A 20,272-nucleotide genomic window follows, 5' to 3' on the forward strand; every position below is an offset into this window, starting at 1 on the left:
CTGGTACCAGCGGCAACGACGGGCTCCGCAGCTTGGCTCGCGGTGCACTCCGGGAACGGGTCGGCATCGCCGCCGCTGATAGCTTCCACATTAGACAGGTTGCTTCCGTCGAGCAATTCAACAATGTTATTCTCGCAGTCCTCGCTATAAGCCACATGTTCTTCTGTAACCGATATACGATATTTATTAGTTAAGAAACAGACCAAAGTACTGTTCGCAAAACTAATTTATTGGGTAGTACAGCTCCAAAGAGAAGTACGCAAACCCGCATCGGTAACATTAAACACCATGTACATACACTCTAATAAATAATAGGTATGTAGGTATTTAGAAAATGTCAGTGTCTGCTTATTAGTTAAGAAACAGTCCTACAATACTGTCCGCAAAACTAATTAAACGGGTAGTATCATCTCCAAAGAGAAGCACGCAAACCCAGCAGAAAAAACAGTTAGAAATAAATAAATAAGTTCCAGGGGGTATAACAATTTTTTGTCGATTATGATTTTACAAAGATCATTTGCAACATTTAAATTAATACTCATTCACAATAGGCACATTATACCTGATAATATAATTAATTGTGAACTGACCTTGAATACCGGACCTTGATGAACTCGAAGATCGGCTGCGACAACGTCGTCGTAGTTTTTTCTCCAATTTCTTGAGTTTCTTAAATAATTTATCACAACTCTCTTCACTTTTACGTTTCGGCATGTTATTTATTAACACTTTTTAACACTATTTAACAGTGGGAAGACACGATGTGCGATCGTGGCGAGCACTAAAAAGCGAATGACGCGTGACAGGAGAACTCCCACCTCGGTGACAGAAGTGACTTTTTATTTTTTTTATCTACCCTCAAATAAAGTGCGTGAATGGCTACACTAGGCGGTACTACAAGTATTATTTGCTAATCCCGAGGACGAAGCCTGAGTATAATAAAGATATTTAAAATGTCATTATTTAAATACTTAAAAGTCATACATATCAGATTATGTTATAAAATATTAAAACACACTCACTTTCCTAGCGATGTTACGTATGAAATTAACTATCACATTCAATTTAAATTCCTCAGCTTAAGATATATTAATCAAAGTATGAGGAACTCCTACTAAGTTATTGCTTATCTACCACATTAGGGAAAATGCTAGCAACATTAAGTTATCCAGTTTTACAATGAATATTGCGTTGCATTCCCTACTGTTTCCTTTTATGAACTTTGAAGAAAGTCATACACATAACCTGTAGTTTGTTATTATTAGATAACACATTCTTGTATTAGGATGGTTTATTTTATTAAAGCGGGTAAGCAATATTCAGGGCCTGCCGGGGCTGCGGGTCGTTCGAAAGAGATACCGCGGCCCTGGTACATAAAAGGCCCACGACGGAACACGACGGTTTTAGTCAGTAAGAGTCTGACACTCCCTCACCGCTGCTAACCCACAGCGGGAGGGGTCATTTGATGATTTTTGACGTCGGGTAAGCAATATTTGTGTGTGTGAATATGATGCACTAAGTCGGGAACTCTCAGTTGTTGCCCAGTCGTCGAGTCACACAAACACATTGGTGCATGGACTTGGACATTTACATACAGAATCTGGGTCACCCTCTTTCGTGCTGCTGTAAAAGGGTGCATGCATATAGCAATGAAGAATAGTTGAGCAGTTTTGTTCTATACTAGTCAATGAACTTTTGAAGCCCGACCTACAAAGAAATAAAATTATATTACCTACTTTACTATCTAGTCTAGACTAGATTATACAATACAAAGTTGAGTAAGTAAGTTACATTATGTTGAACATACGAATTTTATAAGGACCAATTTTCTTAAACTTGTGTTTTCCCACTATACACCCACTGTTACACATCATGAATTTCAGAAACAACGAAATAATGAGTGGACAAATAAAACATATTTTATTTTTATTATATTACTCGTAGTATTAAAACTTGGCAATAGATCTACAAACAAATTAGACAGTTTCTTTCAAGTACGGTTTCAGTCTCGAATGTCAGGAATGCAAGATAGTTACAGGTAAATTATCTAACGCTAATGGGGCTTGCAGATTATTATTAAGATTGCCTCGATGGGAGTCATTTTAATATCTTGTAGAATTTCGAAGACTTGGCAATTAAGATATTTAAAATAGTAACTACGATATGGATTAAAACAAATGGGTCATTGATTTGTAGAAAGATCCCATAGTTTTTGCGCGGTCTGGAAGCCATCTTCAACATGGCTGGGAAAAGACTATTCAGATGGTGATGATATTTTTTTAGCGGAGTTAGAAACTACATTTAGGTAGTTTATTGTTTTTATATTGCTATCTTGTGTCCACTGACGTTGTAATCATTTACAGTCAAGATAGTCATCGATACTAACATTGGTTTCAAAATACATTTTGTGCACTACAAGAATAACAAGTTTTAGAAAATAGCTGCTAGTTTGTTACATAACTGTGTCAGTTACCATGAGTGCAATTTGTTTACTACTCTATCAATAACTATCTTACTATGTAATGCTACAAAAGCTCTACTATCTGAGTACCTATGTTTTTAAAGATAACCAAGATAAAAAGTCGTGTATTAAAGTAGGCTGAAAATCAGCACCTTACGAAGGTCCAGCTACCAAAATGCAACTGCCAAAAACGCATGTCCTTCACCAATTTATTGTTGCTGGAATTTTTTGCCATTTAATAAAAGTGGTGGTTTCTTCATGACTACTACCTGAAAGCCTTTATGTCAGCGGTATAAAGGTTACTTCTAGGCAAGCATGTTCCTTTTTCTACCACATCGCTTACCATCAGATTAAATAGTGTCCAAACGTGAAATTAACAAAAAAAATGTGAGGCACAAGATTTTACCAAAACAATTATATTTCACGAGGCAGCCTTTTTTTACACCATCTAAAGATCACTAACTCTACAATGGAAGGAGTCACACATGATTGCAGATGTGTGACGACTTGAAAGTGCATTGGCACACATCAATAACGCTTACCTATCTGATTGTCTGTTTAGAACCAGTTTATTATTTCGCGTTTCATAATCGATTGATCGACCGTCGGAACTCGTTTTGAATTTGCTATTCGATTTGTCTTTTCGGATTTTAATTTCATTTGTTTTAGAATGAAACGTATGCTTGTTTTAGTTACCTCTTGGCTTTAAAAGGAGTCAACAAAATCTTATTGAATAAAATAATTTAATAATTATTAAATAAAATGTTTTATACTACCAGAGTATTTCCAAATTCTGTATTACAATTTCCAGACTGCAAGGATACAGGAAAACAAAGTAGTAAAGTAAAGGTAGTTGATGGTTAGCAAGCCCAATATTTTTTACCATTTATAAATAAGATATTATCACAATAAAAAGATAGTGTGGCTCTTGCCTTTAATTACATAACTCGCTCTTAATTAAGTAATAGTCATATAAAAAAATAAATCAATTGTCCTTTCTAAATGAGGTTACAAACCAAAAAATAGATTCTAAATTATCCATCAAGGTAAAGAGTGGTAAAGAGTACGGTTTTGGACAAATGGATCGACCTCGAGTTCTTATATGTTATGCACTTATTTAAATCCTAAAACATGAATATTCGATGAAGATCACTGAACTATTGTTTATATAATATACAAATATAATTTTCTTGATTTTGGTCATATCGCTGAGAAGATAAATATAAGGACGCTTTTCAAGTATAAATATTTTTATAAACTTTAAAGCTTCGACCAGCAGTATCATCCCTTGGAAAAAAATATATAACTACCTATAGGAAGTAGTAGGTATAACATAACTCATAGCATTGTGCTCTTCTCACAAAAGTTGGAGTTTTCATTGCACACATAATTTAGTGTTAAATACCAGTAATGATTTTCGTCTACCCCACATGGAGTGAACTGTTGACATTACAAAAAGGTTAATGACCCTATTGAACAACAATTACTACGCGGACATTCGTTAATCATACGAGCTCATATGAGTATATGAGGTTCCATTTATAATGTGTTAGCTTCTGCCCGTGGTTTTCCTCACATTCCTTCCGATAGTCCGACTTATATCTACTTATGTCATATTTTCTAACCAGTTGGATTATAGTAATTTGCCTTAAAAGCTTAACAATAAACAAAACTAGCTTACCTTAACTTACCATCAGTCTGTTTGTGTGATATTGGATGGAGTAATCTCAGGAATTTGAAAAGTAGTTTACCAATAGAAATCTAAGGAATTTATGAATATCCTAGGCTATGTTATCCCTGAAGGTTAAGGAACTCTCTGGCAAAGCTTTTCATTTCGATTTCCTACTCTTTGTTAAAGTATGACAAACACACAGAAAACCTAATCCAACCTGTCGATAAAGATTTGCAATAATATGTCAAAAGCTTAAATGTCAGGTAATGATTAATACCGTTGCTTCACTCGGTCAGCGGGTAGTCAATGCAACTTGGATATACAAAAGGAGTTTACTTATAACATTTTATACATGTACCATGTACACTTAGATGACTAGACTGCAGACTAAACAGTCGGCCGACAGTTGCCTAACCCAATTGCTGGCAAAAAAAACCGATTTCAACCATTTACATAAAAATACATCATAGTTTTCAGTCGGTCTGATTCCGGCTAAATACCTGATTTTTGTAATGTGCTTACTACGATTCACCTTCATACTGTATTATAAGCCCGAACATATTATCGGCCGACCAAAAGTTTTTAGTGTGCGGATACTCTTAAGTTTCATTGTAAGATTTGTACAGTAATACAATGTTATTTATTGCAATGTTCATCGATAGTGGTAAATGACAGTTGGTATTTCACGGTTAATAAAAGAATGAAATACATATAAAAATAGCTGCAGGAAACATGTGCGAATCATAGTTCATGAAGATGTCAGTCTTGCCTTTGAAAACTCAAACTTTATGTACTTTAATAAGTCCTACTAAAACATTTTTAAGTTGCAAGAATTGAAAATAAGTGTGATAGAGACAAAATTTGAGGTGTACTTTGTCATTGGCGTATAATCTTCTAGCAAACCGACTTTGACAATGGCAAAAGGGACTGCATTTCAAGCGAATTTTTAAGGCAGTGAAAAGAGCTTTTCCTCATTTTAATCAAATCAAAAAATAAAAAAAAATCAAAAGTCATTTATTCAAACTTGGCTGCAAAACAGCACTTTTCGAACGTCAAAAAATAAATTTACAAAAGACAGCCCCCAAAACGCCCACCCTTCACCACTTCCTATGTGTTTTTGCTGGGAAGAAAAAGTGGCGCAACAAACTCCTCAGCAACACATGTCTGTCTGTTAGGTTAGAAGAACCTTAAACATTGTTTGATTTGTACATTTGTATACAATTTAATTTGTATAATACATTAGAGGACAATACTACTGTATTGTGGTGTACCTATAAATTATTTTACTAAATAATTTATAGGTACACCACATGCTAGCTAGCACTCACCCTACATACCTTTACTAACTCAAGCATTGAATATGTTTGATGAACAGAAAATTATAGCCTCCAATTATTTACACTTAATAGTATATCAGGGAGTGCCCACCTACATGTGCTATTCTTTTGTAAACTAGTAAATTAGTAAATTAGACCGCTCAGCCAGAACATATGTAAAATAAAAAGAGTTTACAAATAAAAACAAAAAAAAACTTATATATAGTCAGTAAGACGACCTGGCACCACAAGCAGCACCCGTTCACGAGCATAACGCGAGGATCAGCTCCCAAAAGTAAAAAGAGAAGTTACAAATAATGAGTAAATTAAGATGAAAACAGATTTCAAAAGTAAATAAGTAGCATATAATTATGACATTAATTCATATGCATCTTTAAGAGCGTTCTGATGTTAGAGCCAATCGAGATTTCCTTAACGATTTAAATTATTTTAAACGATTTAAAAAGTTTAGAACGGAGCGTTCTTTTACATTAAAAGTTGCGTAAATATCGTATAGATTGAAAAGTAACTAATAAATAAATAAGCAATCATAATAAAATATCAATCCTTAATCCTATCATCACTTAAAATCAATTAAAATTATGGGCCATAAATAAGGTGTTTAGTAGGCAAATGTATTCAAAAGTTCAAGGTCATGACCAAAATTGTCATAAACCTAATTATTTCATCCTAAATCAATTAAATCTTAATTTGACCTTATTAAAAAGCTATACATAAACTACAGTATTGTTTTTTATTATATGATTAATTAAGCGTAATAAATAGGACACATTATTCGTAAAATTATATAGAGTTGCCTACTAATACCCATTTTATCGGCTTAATTATAGAGTAAATATAGTAATCTACTCTTTAAAGGCCTTTTATTGATATTCAAGCTTTTCTGGAGCCGAATATGCATAAAGAAGTAGGTCCCAACCTCTGACTCACCAAGACTTATTCAACAGTATCAGAAAAACGCACGATTTGCGCCTCAGATGACTTCAATAGATAATGTACGTAAGTAAGGCTTTTCTCACAGGAATTCACATGACATTATGTCGACAACATGACGTAAACACTTCCTGTCAATTCCATCTCAATGCATCAGCTGCTTAACATAATTTTAAATACTGAGAAACTGCAGTTTCGACAACCTGCATTATGTATCACGCAAGTGCGAATAAGCTACTTATACCACTTAAATTACTGCAACGTGACTGGGATGAGAAATACTACGTAGTATGTGTTACACAGTTTCCAATTTCAACATTATAAGTACTAAAAAGTTTTTATTACAATTTACCCAAAAGGCTAATTAAAGGCAATTATTTGGCAAAAATATTAAAGTAGGTATCGGGTCGTATCGATACCAATCGAATTGTATTCGATTATTAAAACAAAGCTTGCGCAAAATGAGGTTTAAATTTTCGTAATGGCGGACCGTACATTTTGTCGCATTTAAGTTGAACGTAAACAGCAGCATGTAATGACATGTCGCAATACTTAATGCTCATAAAACACGCGTTGTAAATCAAGTAACACTGATTTTGAAAGATCTGCGTTAAGTCAGTAATCAATCTGCAATTTGACAAATGGACGCTCAGCGAATTGATAATTTTATGCATCGAATTTGTGATCATCTAGAACGATCCAAACAGGAACATGGCTGCGTTATTGATTAATGTTCACGTAAATACTGATAGAACATTGTAGTTAATTGTAATCGTGTGAGATTACGTCCGCGTAATATCGCTGCGGATTACGCAAAACAAAGATCGCGTACGGCGTGTTTATTGTCAAGAGTGAAAATGTACCAGGTTTCGTCACACGCGTAACTAGCGGCTATACGCTTGCGATGCTTCTATCTGGGTCATATTATTTCGCATTTCGTAAAAACTTACTTACGGACCCATAACGTTACACCCAATTACACAGGGACAATGCACGAATTAAAACAACGGACATAATTATTACCATAATTGGCGTGGCCATTTATTTTTCACAATCAGTTCGTTCATCCAAAAAATAAAGGGAAATTCAAAAACATTCTTTTTTCCGTCTTAAAATAACAGGTACATAAACTCAAACGTAACTTCAACCGATTAAAAAAAATAACAAAAAAATTGTAGACTAATAGAGTATTTAGTTCAGTGCGTTCGATCGCGGGTCGTGGAATACGAGTTCCTAGGATCTGGTACCACGACCACTATCCATTATGGGGTATTTCACGCCCCCCGTTCGCATTAGTGCTAAGCTTATATTTATGTATCACATTCAGACGTCTGCTCCCTGCAGCCTTAGTAGCTATCATGATGACCATATTCGTGGCCGTGTCCGTGACCGATAACAACGGGGACTGGTACTTTCACTGGGTAAGGCACGGGCTTCTCAACATGGACTGGCACGTGCTTCTCGATGTGGACTGGGTAGGGCCTGTCGACGGGCACCTTCACGGGGTAGGGCACGGGCTTCTCCACTGGGTAGGGGATGTGCTTCTCGACGGGGTAAGGCGCTGGCACGGGCACCTTCACGGGGTAGGGCACTGGCTTCTCAACGTGCACAGGCACGGGGCGGTCGACTGGGACCTTGACGGGGTAGGGGACGGGCTTTTCTACGGGGTAAGGCACTGGCTTCTCAACTGGGTAAGGCACAGGCTTGGGAATGTGCACGGGGTAAGGCCTGTCAACGGGGACCTTTACGGGGTAAGGCACTTCCTTGTACACGGGGTATGGGGCAGGCACATGGACTGGAACCTTCACGGGGTAAGGTACCTTCTTTTCTACTGGGTAAGGAGCTGGCACATGGACCTTGACGGGTACGTGCACCTTCTTCTCAACGGGGTAGGGCTGAGGTACGTATACCTTGACGGGGACGGGCCTGTCTACTGGCACATGGACGGGGTAAGGTACCTTCTTCTCAACGGGGTAGGGTTGGGGCACATGCACGGGTACCTTGACGATCTCTTTGACTGGGTAAGGAACGTGTTTGACGACGGGGTAGGGAGCGGGAACGTGCACCTTGACGGGCACAGGAACCTTCTTCTCTACCGGGTAGGGGATGTGCTTCTCTACGGGGTAGGGGACAGGTACGTTCTTGACCACAGTGATGGTCTTGTGGGAGTGGGTGTCGTGTCCACCGTAACCGCCGCCAAAGCCGCCATCGAAACCACCACCGAATCCTCCGTGACCGCCGTGACCGTAGCCCAGTCCGATGTCGAACACTCCTCGTTTCTCGTGCTTCTTGTCGTCCGCCGCAGCTTCCTTGTTATCGGTCACTGCCACTTCTTTTTCTGCTTCCTTAGCTTCTTCGGCGTAAGCGAAGGCCAAGAGAGCCACCAGACTGGCGGCCACGAGCTGTTAACAAAAACAAAACATGTTAGTATCCGAAACGGGAGCAAATGTGATTGTGAGAATGGAATTGAAAGTTATTATCGCAGTTGACTAATTATCTGGTGCAAATATGCTTCGAGGCTCGTTGTTATAATGAGTGGTCAAGTTAAACATCGGCGACTACACACAAAGTACGCAATTTCCTTGTTGCGTAAAATGTTCAAAGTAGGACAAGGGAGTTTTGCATATCCAGGCACTGTCACAACCCTAAGGTTTTTATAATTATTTTGAGCACTGTCACTTGATTATTTTAATAATGTTGAGTATTTAATTTAAATGTTGAACACACCATGTGCCTCATGATGCTGCACTAGTAGGTTGCACTGAAGTCAGCGAAGTCCTGAATGCGAATGATGCGTGATCGTTCGTAGCTTCGCTATATATATGCGGTAAGAGCGGCCGAGCGAAGAAAAAAAATGGCGGCACTCTATAGGACCATGTTACACTTTCGCTTTTGAGGGGGTTCGGAACGGAGCGAGCCGAAATGCTCTATATCTGTCTACGCTAAGATCGGCGACCGGTTCGCAAGCAATGATATAATTTAAATATAATTAATGTAATCGTCTAATGGCGATCTGAGAATGCTTTTCCTTTGTAAGGCTTCAAGGTTGCAATGTTCAACTGTTCATGTAGTGTGTTGCAGTTTAGCGGATTCTAGACAGTTACTTCGATGCGTTTTTCGTTGCTATAGCTGGTTAGTAAACGGTATCCTTGGAAGTTTCTTGAATAATTTCCTTGTTTTTACTATATTCTAATTTCAAAATTAAGTGCATTTTAGTTCAGTAGCTAATGCAGTATAAGTTCATATGTAAATAGTAAGGCCACAAATGTGCAAGATTTAGCAATATCCGCTTCCATTTTCCTCAAAATAATGTGTCCTTTTGTGACAGGATAATAATTAATATTTAAAATCATGCTTAATCCATATTTTGTTGAAATTTTTTGTGTAGCTTTTTGTATATATTTGATTTATTTGTTTTAAAAAATCTCATAACACATTCTCGTATTCTCATAACAAACTTATTCTATTGTTTCTTTAAAATTACAAAAGTTGTAGATATTAAAAAGGATATTCTACAAATTCATATTAAAGTCTTCAAAATCAATTAACATATAAACCACACACCAATTGAACAAGCACTTTTTTCATAAAAGTGATCTACTGAAAGCTGACCCCAACATAGTTGAGAAAAGGCTAGGCAGGTGATGATGATCTACAACAATAAATGTTCAATTGTTCATATCAACTGTGCATATAAAACATGCGTATCGCTTACATGCGATTACACTTGCATTTGCATATATTTGCAATTTCGTGATATATACCACTTTGTAGTACATTAAGAAAGGTCATTAGTTGTTATGATTCCAGTAGGCTTGCAAGGTTAAGATTACGAGATTCAGTTATTATGACAAATTAAATTATTTATGTATTTTTTATAGATTGCGATATAGGTACATATTTCTAAAAATAATAATTTATTTGCTCGAACTATGGTAGAGAATAGGGTGTTAACATTACATTTCACCCTCATTACGGGTATGAAAACTACGGCTATTTTAAACGAATCGAATCTAGCTTATAAATGCGGAGAACTTAATAGAAAGAAAAAAGAATGTGAAAAGTTTTCGGTGATAAATACCGCTACAAATATAAAAAATCATGAAAAGAAAAATGTAATGTAAAATTGGTTAATTTAATTTTGCTTTCAATTTTGAGAGAGTGTGCAGCAAAATAATAAATTATATCGTTAGAATGTGGCTTCGTAACTCTTAAAAATCTTAAAATAAAATCTTAAGTTTCACTTTCAGTTGGAACAGTAGCTGTAGCACATTTATTTAAAGAGTAAAAGACAAACACTACTATAACTATCGTTAATCATGAAGTAGGCAATTTCATGCTGTTTATTTTCAGGAGCTGTTAGTCAGCAAGAGCCTGATACACCCACGGGAGAGTGGAATGGGCACTACTTACTTAGATGATTTTTCACCGACACAAAAGGGTAGTCCTTATCATAAAATCCGAGTAATCATAAAGTCACTGAAACTATCTTAACGATCTCATAATAAATCTTCATTAAAACCCTATACTGACCTTAAGTTTTCATCCTTGTTTATCTACATTATGCAAAACATTTTAACCTTCATCTACGAATTTCCACGACTTTATTACACCAAAGCAATTTGTCAACTATGATTCTGCCAAATGCAAATGGGTTACAACAAGAGCTTTGGTAAGTAAGCTAGTTGTTAAGTAAGTAAATGAGTAATAGTTTAGCTTGTAGTCGATCGCAACATCGGACAGTCAGTGACAGTAGGAACGTGGATGATAGAACATTGTAGATGTGCTATCCATTTCTTGTAAGCTAGACTCAAATAGGTATCAAGTGAATACTTTAAGACATGTTTGAAGTTTGGTAAAAAGTATCATATTTTTTAATAGGTAAACAAGTACAAAGTTTCTTAGAATTGGCTCAATTTGGACTTTTAAGTCACGTCTAAGCTTATACTTTGTCTGTCTAAATCCGTTAACTATTATGTTTTATTATATGAGTTAAAGTTTTTTCAAATCACTTTGCAAAATATCTTGTCATGAAATTCGGAAAACATAACACTTTTCAACTAATTATTTTCTTTTGCCGTTCTTCTTTTGGATTTCCTAGAGATGCTGTAAAAATCGTATTCATTTCATCCTATTTACTTATCAAGGGTATTGGTTTACATAGATTATAATCTTCTTAACTCCATGTAAGAGCGGGTGAAATGATAGTGCCTACGGGTGCTTGCTCAAACGTAAGTCGCCTACGCTGGAACAAGTTTCAGTGTAATACTTACGGATAAGATGCACGTCTATGTCTTACTTTCGTCTAATCATATATTGGGCTAAGTAATTAATGCTGTGAATTTAGTGAGGATCTATGGTTAACCGTGGGATTTATGGTTTAGTCCAACATTTTTTCGTGTAATCTATAAAACGAAGGTGTCATATCGATTCTAAAAGTATATTAAGTACTCTTTGCTTTTAGCTAAGCATCATATTACATAATTGGCTTAAATTAAACACTTATGATTTTAAAAGAAGCCGAAATATTTAATATATTTCGGCTCTTTTAAAAATCTTAGCGAGTGCTATATAGCCTGGGCCTAATATAATTAACGTATCTAATTCGTGCTGCTTTTCGCAGTTTATAACAATATCAGTCTTTGCTGGGGGGGCACATATGCGCACCATATGGAAATGCAATAAATAAAAAAACATATTTATAACATAATATATTTCGGCTTCTTTTAAAATCTTAGCGAGTGCTATATAGCCTGGGCCTAATATAATTAACGTATCTAATTTGTGCTGCTTTTCGCAAATTATAAAAATATCAGTCTATGCTGGAGGGCATAAATGCGCACTATATGGCAATAAAATAACATATTTATAACATCACTCGACTGAGTGTTAAAGCAACAAAATTACGTAATTTTGATTGAAAATTATAAGACGTCTGCATTTTGGTGCCAAGGTAGACTGCACTCGTCTAAAGATGCACATAACACTAAACATGACATTCAAAGTGGGCGGGGCCCATTTTTTATAGCTTATTTAATGTCTAGACAAAATATTTTCAAAACGGCAACCTTAGAATTTCAGGACATATTGTTTCATTAAAATGCGAGAAAAAAGGTTTTTTAGGAAATATAATAGCGTATATGTGGTTTGATTTTACTCCATCCTAAAAATCTCCAAAAAATAGTGAAAATCCTACCTATACTGTAAAAAGGTGTGTATCGCCACGAACGAAGCGAGTCCCTTTTTAAGAAGTTTATGGTGTTATTTTACTGGTTGTTGGTGATAGTTATATTGATTATCAATGGTGAGATAAAAAATACACTAATTTATGGTTGATTATGAATTATATTAAAGTCTACAAATTATTGGTTTAAATGGTTAAAACTAAAAGATGATTTGATTTGATTTGATTGGTACGAGTTGACCGCGGAATGCGAACTGACTAATTACACGTAAAATTTGCACTTTTATGAAAATGCATCTAAGCAAAAATGCTGAGCTGTTCGGTTGCGTTGCTCCGAACATACTCCCGACGGCGAGATGAGATAAAGTATAAACCTAATCAAACCATTGAAAACAAATATTAACAATGTAAAGCGAATATAAGCAATATAAAATGAATATAAGCAATGTAAAAAACAATATAAAGGTAAAAGTAAAGTGGTAGAATAATAACTATAAATTAACTAAATGGTCAAATTGATTAAGTGAAAACTACAAAAAAAGGTTACTATAAATCTATCTTTCTTAAACTAAAGAGTCCTCAATAGTCACAACGCGATCTTTTCGCGGGATAGGCAACGTAGACCTATTCGCAATTGCCGTCTTACGCATAGCGCTGGGCCACTGTTTGGCTAAAAAAGAACTTAAGCCGATTTGTTCGTTATCACTTAGCTGACGGTCAGCTGTAGTCTGGTTTCTTGGTTGCACTTCACTGTACACGTCACTAATAGTTTTTGGTGCGGTTGCCGATGCCTCCTGCTTCTGGCAAGCTTCTCCACCGCCACGACGAGTGGGCAGGGAACAACATCTCCTCCATGCCCAAACTGCTGCTCCGCTTATTGCAATTGTCAGCAATATGTAGCCTATTGTGTAATGGTGAATATCGTGATAGGAGATATCATCTATTTCTGCTTTGCTCGATTTTAGATCTTTGATCTGTTCTCCTAGTATCGACAAGGACTTATTCAAGCCCTGTCTTTCTATAACGTCGTTTGGTAATTCTTCGTCTGATGGAATCTTTATCTTCACGATATGGTTAATTTGGTCGAGCTCGGGTATCAGAATATTTGATGCGAGTTCAATTTGGTTCGACTGTTGTTGTAATGAATATAGTGCGAAATCTTTGCCTTTGATAAAACATGACTGACTTAAGCTAATGACCCCGGCTCCCGTCAGCTGTTGAACGGTAACTTGATCCTCACATATGATTTTCACTGAATAGCTGCCACAGCAAAAGTATAGGTATTGTGATGTCGACTGTAATTCAACCCACTTGTTTTGGCATACCGATTTTTCAACATTACATTTACCGGTGATCGGATTTATCTTACAAAAGTTTTGATCATTTTGCAGACTGAGAATTGGTTTGAATAATTCACACATGAATGATTCTCCGTGAAGCAGACATGTATTCAGCTCATGAATGGTTGGTATGAAATAAGAATCCTTTTTTAGATTCACTGCAACGTAATCTGAGACTGGGATTACGCTTATCATGCTATTATCGGTTTCTTGTGGCACTGGTAGTATCTTATACAATTGAAAACTTTCTCTTGCAATAAGGGGAAGGGTTATTTCAAAAATGATGTAAGTTTCGGTTACTTTTGCTTTGGTTTTCAACAGCTTGTAAATGTGTTGCAGGTCACTTTCTATGTTATCTATGGGCAAAACCAAATCTTTGGGCATTTGACCATATATGATTTGCAGTTCTCGTTTGAGTTGTGGTGGTGTTAGAATATGTAAGCTGATTTGACCATGGTAAACTTCTGAAATTGTCTCGATTAAGGTTTCTTGGATTCTCTTTAAGTTTTGCATTAGATTAATGGTAGCGATAGACACATATGTGAAGTCTTGGTGCTTAGTCATCACATCGATTTCTTTTTGCATGTTACTGGTCACGAAGTCTAAGTTATGTAGGTGTTTGTTTATAATTTTGTGTTGTTTTTCTATCATGTCTTCGGTTCGTTGCAATATATTATGTTCCGCTTCCACTATTGAGGTTTGGTTCTTCCATAGCTCAGCGAGATGGTTTTGATTACGGTGCACAAGTTCAATGTCCTGCTTGTATTTTTCTGCAAAACTCTCGTCTAACACGCCAAACAATGAATTTGCAATTGATCCGACAGCGTTGATAAGACCGCGTCGGGGGCGCATGCGATTATTATAATGCTGACTAAGTAACAGCTGGTCGTAATATTGTAATTCATTGTAATCGTGGCGTATTTGTAGTAGGATCATATGGCAGTGACTCGGTTCCTTGATTGATTCACAAGTTTTTTCGAGGTAATTGGTAAAATCCTTGACCGCTTTATCTCCTTGCCAATATGGTGACATGTCATAGTAAGTGACAAGTTTCCATTTGTCACGAATCAATTGCATTTTCCCCAATGGGTCAAAGTACAAAGTTTGGTTACTGTTTAGTTGTTTGTAATTAAAGGATGCGGTGGTTGGTGTTATGATACTAATGAACATTAGCAATGCCAATGCTATATTCACTATTCTCGGATGAGAAGATGTGCCAGTGTGTGGGCTGGTTCTAACTTTTGGTTCAGCATCTTTAGTCTTTGATGTTATTGATTCGTTTTCGGTTTGAGGTTCTACAGGTAAAACCGAGAGTTTCACTATAGGCCGCTTAATATTTCCATTTTTGGTTTTTAAAGTTACCACTCTTACTAGATCATCGTTCCCCGGGTGGACTTCTGTTATACGGCCCACGGGCCACTTGCCTGCTGGTAAATTATCTTCTTGTATAACTACAAGATCCCCCACTTTAACGTTCTTCTGGTATTTTAACCACTTGTTTCTGGCAGATAATTGTGTTAAATATTCACTTTTCCATTTCTTCCACAAATCTCCATATAATTTGGTTACCAAATGCCACCTGGTTCTGGCATCTTCCGCTGTTTCCATCACAGTCACGCCTGGTCGCGTTGTTAAGAAATGGGCTGGTGTCAGAAAATCGAGATCTTCAGGATCTTCGGTAAGCGCACAAAGCGGACGAGAATTGAGACATGCTTCTATTTTTGATAAAAGTGTACAGTATTCCTCGAAGGTTAGTTTTTGGTGACCGATAACACGCTTGAGGTGGTGCTTAAGACTTCGCACGGCTCTTTCCCAAAGTCCTCCCGCGTGTGGACAAGAAGGTGCGTTAAAGTGCCATTCTATCTGTAGTTCGGTAATTTCTTTGTAGAAGCTTTCACTAAATATTTGTTGAAGACACTCGTACTCTTCTTGAAGTAGACGATTTGCTCCGACAAAGTTGGTGCCATTGTCACTATATATGTGTCCTGGTGTTCCGCGTCGTGCTGCCATTCTGTGGAGTGCTGCCAAGAAGGCAGAACTGGTTAGATCGGATACAAGCTCCAGGTGAACAGCTTTCGTTGCCATGCACACGAAAATTGCTATGTACCCCTTAGTGGTTTTAATTCCTCGTCCTTTATTAGCCTTGATTTCCACAAAACCTGTATAATCAACACCGCAGTGGTAGAAGGGCGTTGCTTGATTTACTCTGGATGATGGTAGGTCCCCCATAAGTTGGTATTGTCGAATAGGTTGTTGTTTGTGGCATGTAACGCACTGTCGTATATACTTTTTTGTGGCCATATATCCACCGATAATCCAATATTTTTGTCGAAGGTTAGACAATGTAAGGCGCGCTCCACCATGGAAGGTTAATTCATGAGCTTGTTTTATAATTAATGTGGTAATTCGATGGTTATGTGGTATTATGATTGGATGTTTCATTGCAGCATTTATGTCAGCGTTTTTTAATCTACCATTTACACGTAAAATCCCATCTTGGTCTAGAAATGGATTTAAATTTAATAGTTTACTTTTTGAAGGCACTTTTCCCTTTGTTATTAAGGAGCTTATGTCATCTGCAAATTCCATTTGTTGAACATTCTTGATAAATATAATATTTGCATGACGTAGCTCTTGTAACGTGAGATAGGGTGATCGTACACTTTTTGCAGTAGGTAATCGCAACAACCATGCAAAAATACGAATAATTTTTGCATAGCAACTAAATTTGCATAATAAATGGTTAACAATATATAAAATTATTGGTTTGTTTTGTTGTTTTACAACTACTGCATTGGATTGGTTTACCGATGATTTCTTTATTTCTAAGTCAGTTCTGTAAATTGGTTGGGTTGTATCCTGGTTTTGGTATGATGTAATCCATGACGGTCCGTGCCACCACAGCTCGTTTTCCTTTAATTGCTTCGTGGTCAATCCCCGACTCGCGCAGTCCGCCGGGTTTTCGCTAGTGTTGACATATTTCCAATGCCTGGATGGTATTAACTTGGTAATAGCTCGGACTCGATTTGCTACAAATGGTTTCCATCTCCCTGGATCTCCTTGGATCCACCCTAAAACAGCAGTCGAGTCGGTCCAGCAATAAGTTTGCATGTTGTAATCTTCCAGGCAACTTTCTACTTTTTGGATTAGTCTTGATAGTAGTTCAGCTCCCATTAACTCCAGCCTAGGCGTCGATATGGTTTTGTTTATTGGCACTACTTTAGCTTTCGCTGCGACTAAGACTACCGTAGAATTCTCTCCCTTGTTGACTCGGCAGTATATCACCGCGGCATACGCTTGATTCGATGCGTCACAAAACCCGTGTAATTGTACCTTGTCGTTTTTCTGTATTCCGAGCCATCTGTTTATTTCTATGGTATTAATTTCTTTTAGGTCTCTCCTTAACTTGGTCCACTTGGTTTCGATCTCGTTTGGTAAGATATCATCCCAGCCCAGCTTTGAGAGCCACACAGTCTGGAACATCATTTTCATAGTGATACTCAAAGGAGTAAGCCATCCTAATGGATCGAACAGTTTTGAAATGTCCGATAACAGCGACCTTTTGGTTGGTTTGGTTGTTATTTCCTGTTCTAATTTTGAGTCGAATATAAATTTATCTTTTTGAGGGTTCCAGGCAAGCCCTAACGTTTTAGTGGAGTCGGATTGTTTGAACTCATATGTTTGCTGGTTACACAAACTTTTATCTAAATCTGACAACAGCTTAGGCTCATTTGAGGCCCATTTTCTTAAATTAAACCCGCCTTTGCGTAGTATTTTTATTAGGTCTTGTTTTACTTGGTTTGCCTGCTCTATTGAATGTTGGCCCCCACAGTAATCGTCCATGTAGAAGCTTTCTTCTAAGGCTTTTGCTGCGTCGGGATATTTTTTCTGTTCGGCTGCTGCTAACTGTTTCAAACACATCATAGCTAGAAATGGTGCGGGTTTTGTACCATAGGTTACGGTGGTAAGTTGATAGGTACGAATTGGTTGGTTTTGGGTGTCTCTCCATAATATTTTTTGGTATGGTTGATCATCGGGATGTACCCTTATCTCTCTAAACATCTTTTCAATGTCTGCTGTGTAAACAAACTGGTACTGCCTCCATTTGAGGATTAGTTCTTGAAGATCTTGTTGCAAATTGGGACCTCTATACAAGATATCATTAAGACTTACTCCGGATAGAGATCTTGCCGACGCGTTAAACACAACACGTAGTTTTGTGGTCGTTGACTCCGCTCGGATTACACTGTGATGCGGTAAATAGCACTCAGGTGTCGCATTAATGTTAGATAGTGTCATATGGCCTAACGCGATATATTCATTCATAAAATTTTCATATTCTCTTTTTACTTCCGGATTCCTTTGTAACTTTTTTTCCAGATTACGAAACTGTGCCAAAGCTAATGGTTTAGTGGCCCCAAGTTGGTCCTTGGTGTCTTTTTTGAATGGTAGTCGAACTTGAAATCTTCCATCCTCCAGTCTCTCTGTGGTTGACAAGAAAAATTGCAAACAGTCCTGGTCTTCTGTGGACATTTCGTTTTGCTGGTTGATATCTTCGTTTTCCCAAAATCTGCGTAAGTCATCAGTATTATGAATAACGACGTTGCAATTGTATTGGGTTTTCATTGTTCCGCAAAGCAGCCATCCTAATTGTGTTTGCTGAGCGATTGGTTGATTCTCACTATCCCCTCTTAAAATGCCGCCTAGCATTATTTTACAGTAGACATCTGCCCCAAGAAGTAAATCAACTGCACGGCTGGTATAGAATTCGGGATCTGCTAAGTTAATGGTTTGTATGTGAGGCCATGAGGGTTTAACAAATGTTTTATTTGGTAAGTTTTTGATTAAACTTTTCATAATAAGGGTCTCCCCTTCTATCGCAAAGTCAGTGTAAATAGATTGAATGCGAATTTTCATTACACCTTTACAGTTATTTTCTTTTTCTCCGACGCCAAAAATTATACCCTTACATTTATTTCTCTTTAGTTTCAAAATTTGAGCTGCATGTTCGCTTATTATTGATATTTGTGATCCTTGATCAATCAGAGCTCTCATGGTATGTTGAGTGCCATCTGCTCCTGTCACTTTGACGATGGCTGTCGACAACAAGGTTTCGGTTATATCATTCTGAGACACGTGAGTTGATGCATGTTCATTTTTCGCTGATCTGAAGTTGGTGGATGTGGTCGTAGCTTTGTTATAGGATTTTGCTGATGCGTTTGATTGGTTTTTCATCATTATTCCTTCATGCAATAAAGTGTTATGGCTAGCGTAGCATTTTCGACATCGCTTGGTCGAAAAACATTGTTTATTAAAATGGTTAAATAGGCAATTTACGCAATAATTTAATTGGTTAACAGTTTTTAATTTTTGCTCATCTGACATTTGTAAAAATTGAGCGCAGAGCCATAATCCATGATCAGCATTACACAATGCGCATGTTATTGATTTCGAAACATGCATAGTTTTCATATTATTTTTCATGTTATAAAATTGGTTATTATTTGACGATTGCTGATGGTTGTTAAATTGAAATGACCTTTTCTGGTATGATTGGTTTTGATGAGATGGTTGATTGGTTTTCTGGTTATTCGATTCCTGTTTACGCCTCGATGCCTCTAATGCGGTAAACTTATTTTCCAAGAAATCTAGGAATTCTTGCAGAATGGGTAATGTTCTTGGACTTTTTACGGACTCCATGTATTCGGAAAACGATTCACTATCCAGTTTTTGAGCCAACAAGTGAACCAACAGTGGGTCCCAGGTGGTTATATCGACGCCTAGATTTTGTATTGCGTGCAGACATTCTTTTGTTACATCATGCAGTTTTTTCAACATTCCCATTGTTTGATTTTGCATGTTTGGTAGGTTCAATAGTATATTAATATGCGATGTAAAAATAAGTCTCTGGTTACCATATCTATGATTAAGTATCTCCCAACATACTTCGTAATTTTCCGAGCTAATTTGAAGGTGGTGAATTAAGCGTTCTGCTTCTCCCGCTACTTTACTTTTCAAAAACTGCATTTTTTGTGCATTCGATAACGATGGGTTTTTGTGTATGGTTTCAGTAAATAAATCTTTAAAGGAAGTCCAATGGTGGTAGTTACCCTGGAATACGGGAATATCCATTTTAGGAGTAGATTTATCTCGATGTGTTTCAGACCACATTTTCGAGTTAATAGCTTTCTTCAAATCGTTGTAAATTTGTTCATGCTCGCTAAACTCATTTTGGTACCAGACGTTTTCGTCGCCATTTTCGCCCTCTATTTCCCAGTGCAGATTATCAATGACCACCCAACGACTTTGAAGACACTTCAATGCATCCTCGTACTCCCATTTGTT

The 20,272-nt window shown here is 37.0% G+C and overlaps 2 protein-coding genes across 2 annotated transcripts in view; one reads left to right on the forward strand and one right to left on the reverse strand.

Moving 5' to 3' along the window:
* LOC110374317 (angiotensin-converting enzyme) overlaps window positions 1-20,272 on the forward strand; it is a 156,163-nt gene that overhangs the window by 62,777 nt on the left and 73,114 nt on the right. The window lies entirely within an intron of this gene.
* On the reverse strand, window positions 7,417-9,284 carry LOC110374321 (skin secretory protein xP2). The gene is made up of 2 exons (XM_021331986.3): window positions 9,131-9,284; window positions 7,417-8,805 (listed from the first exon to the last, which is right to left on the reverse strand). The coding sequence occupies exons 1-2, from the start codon at window positions 9,140-9,142 to the stop codon at window positions 7,750-7,752; spliced, it is 1,068 nt and encodes a 355-aa protein (XP_021187661.1). The 5' UTR covers window positions 9,143-9,284; the 3' UTR covers window positions 7,417-7,749.

The sequence above is a fragment of the Helicoverpa armigera genome, chromosome 12 (assembly GCF_030705265.1).
Source record: "Helicoverpa armigera isolate CAAS_96S chromosome 12, ASM3070526v1, whole genome shotgun sequence".
NCBI classification, from domain to species: Eukaryota; Metazoa; Arthropoda; class Insecta; order Lepidoptera; family Noctuidae; genus Helicoverpa; species Helicoverpa armigera.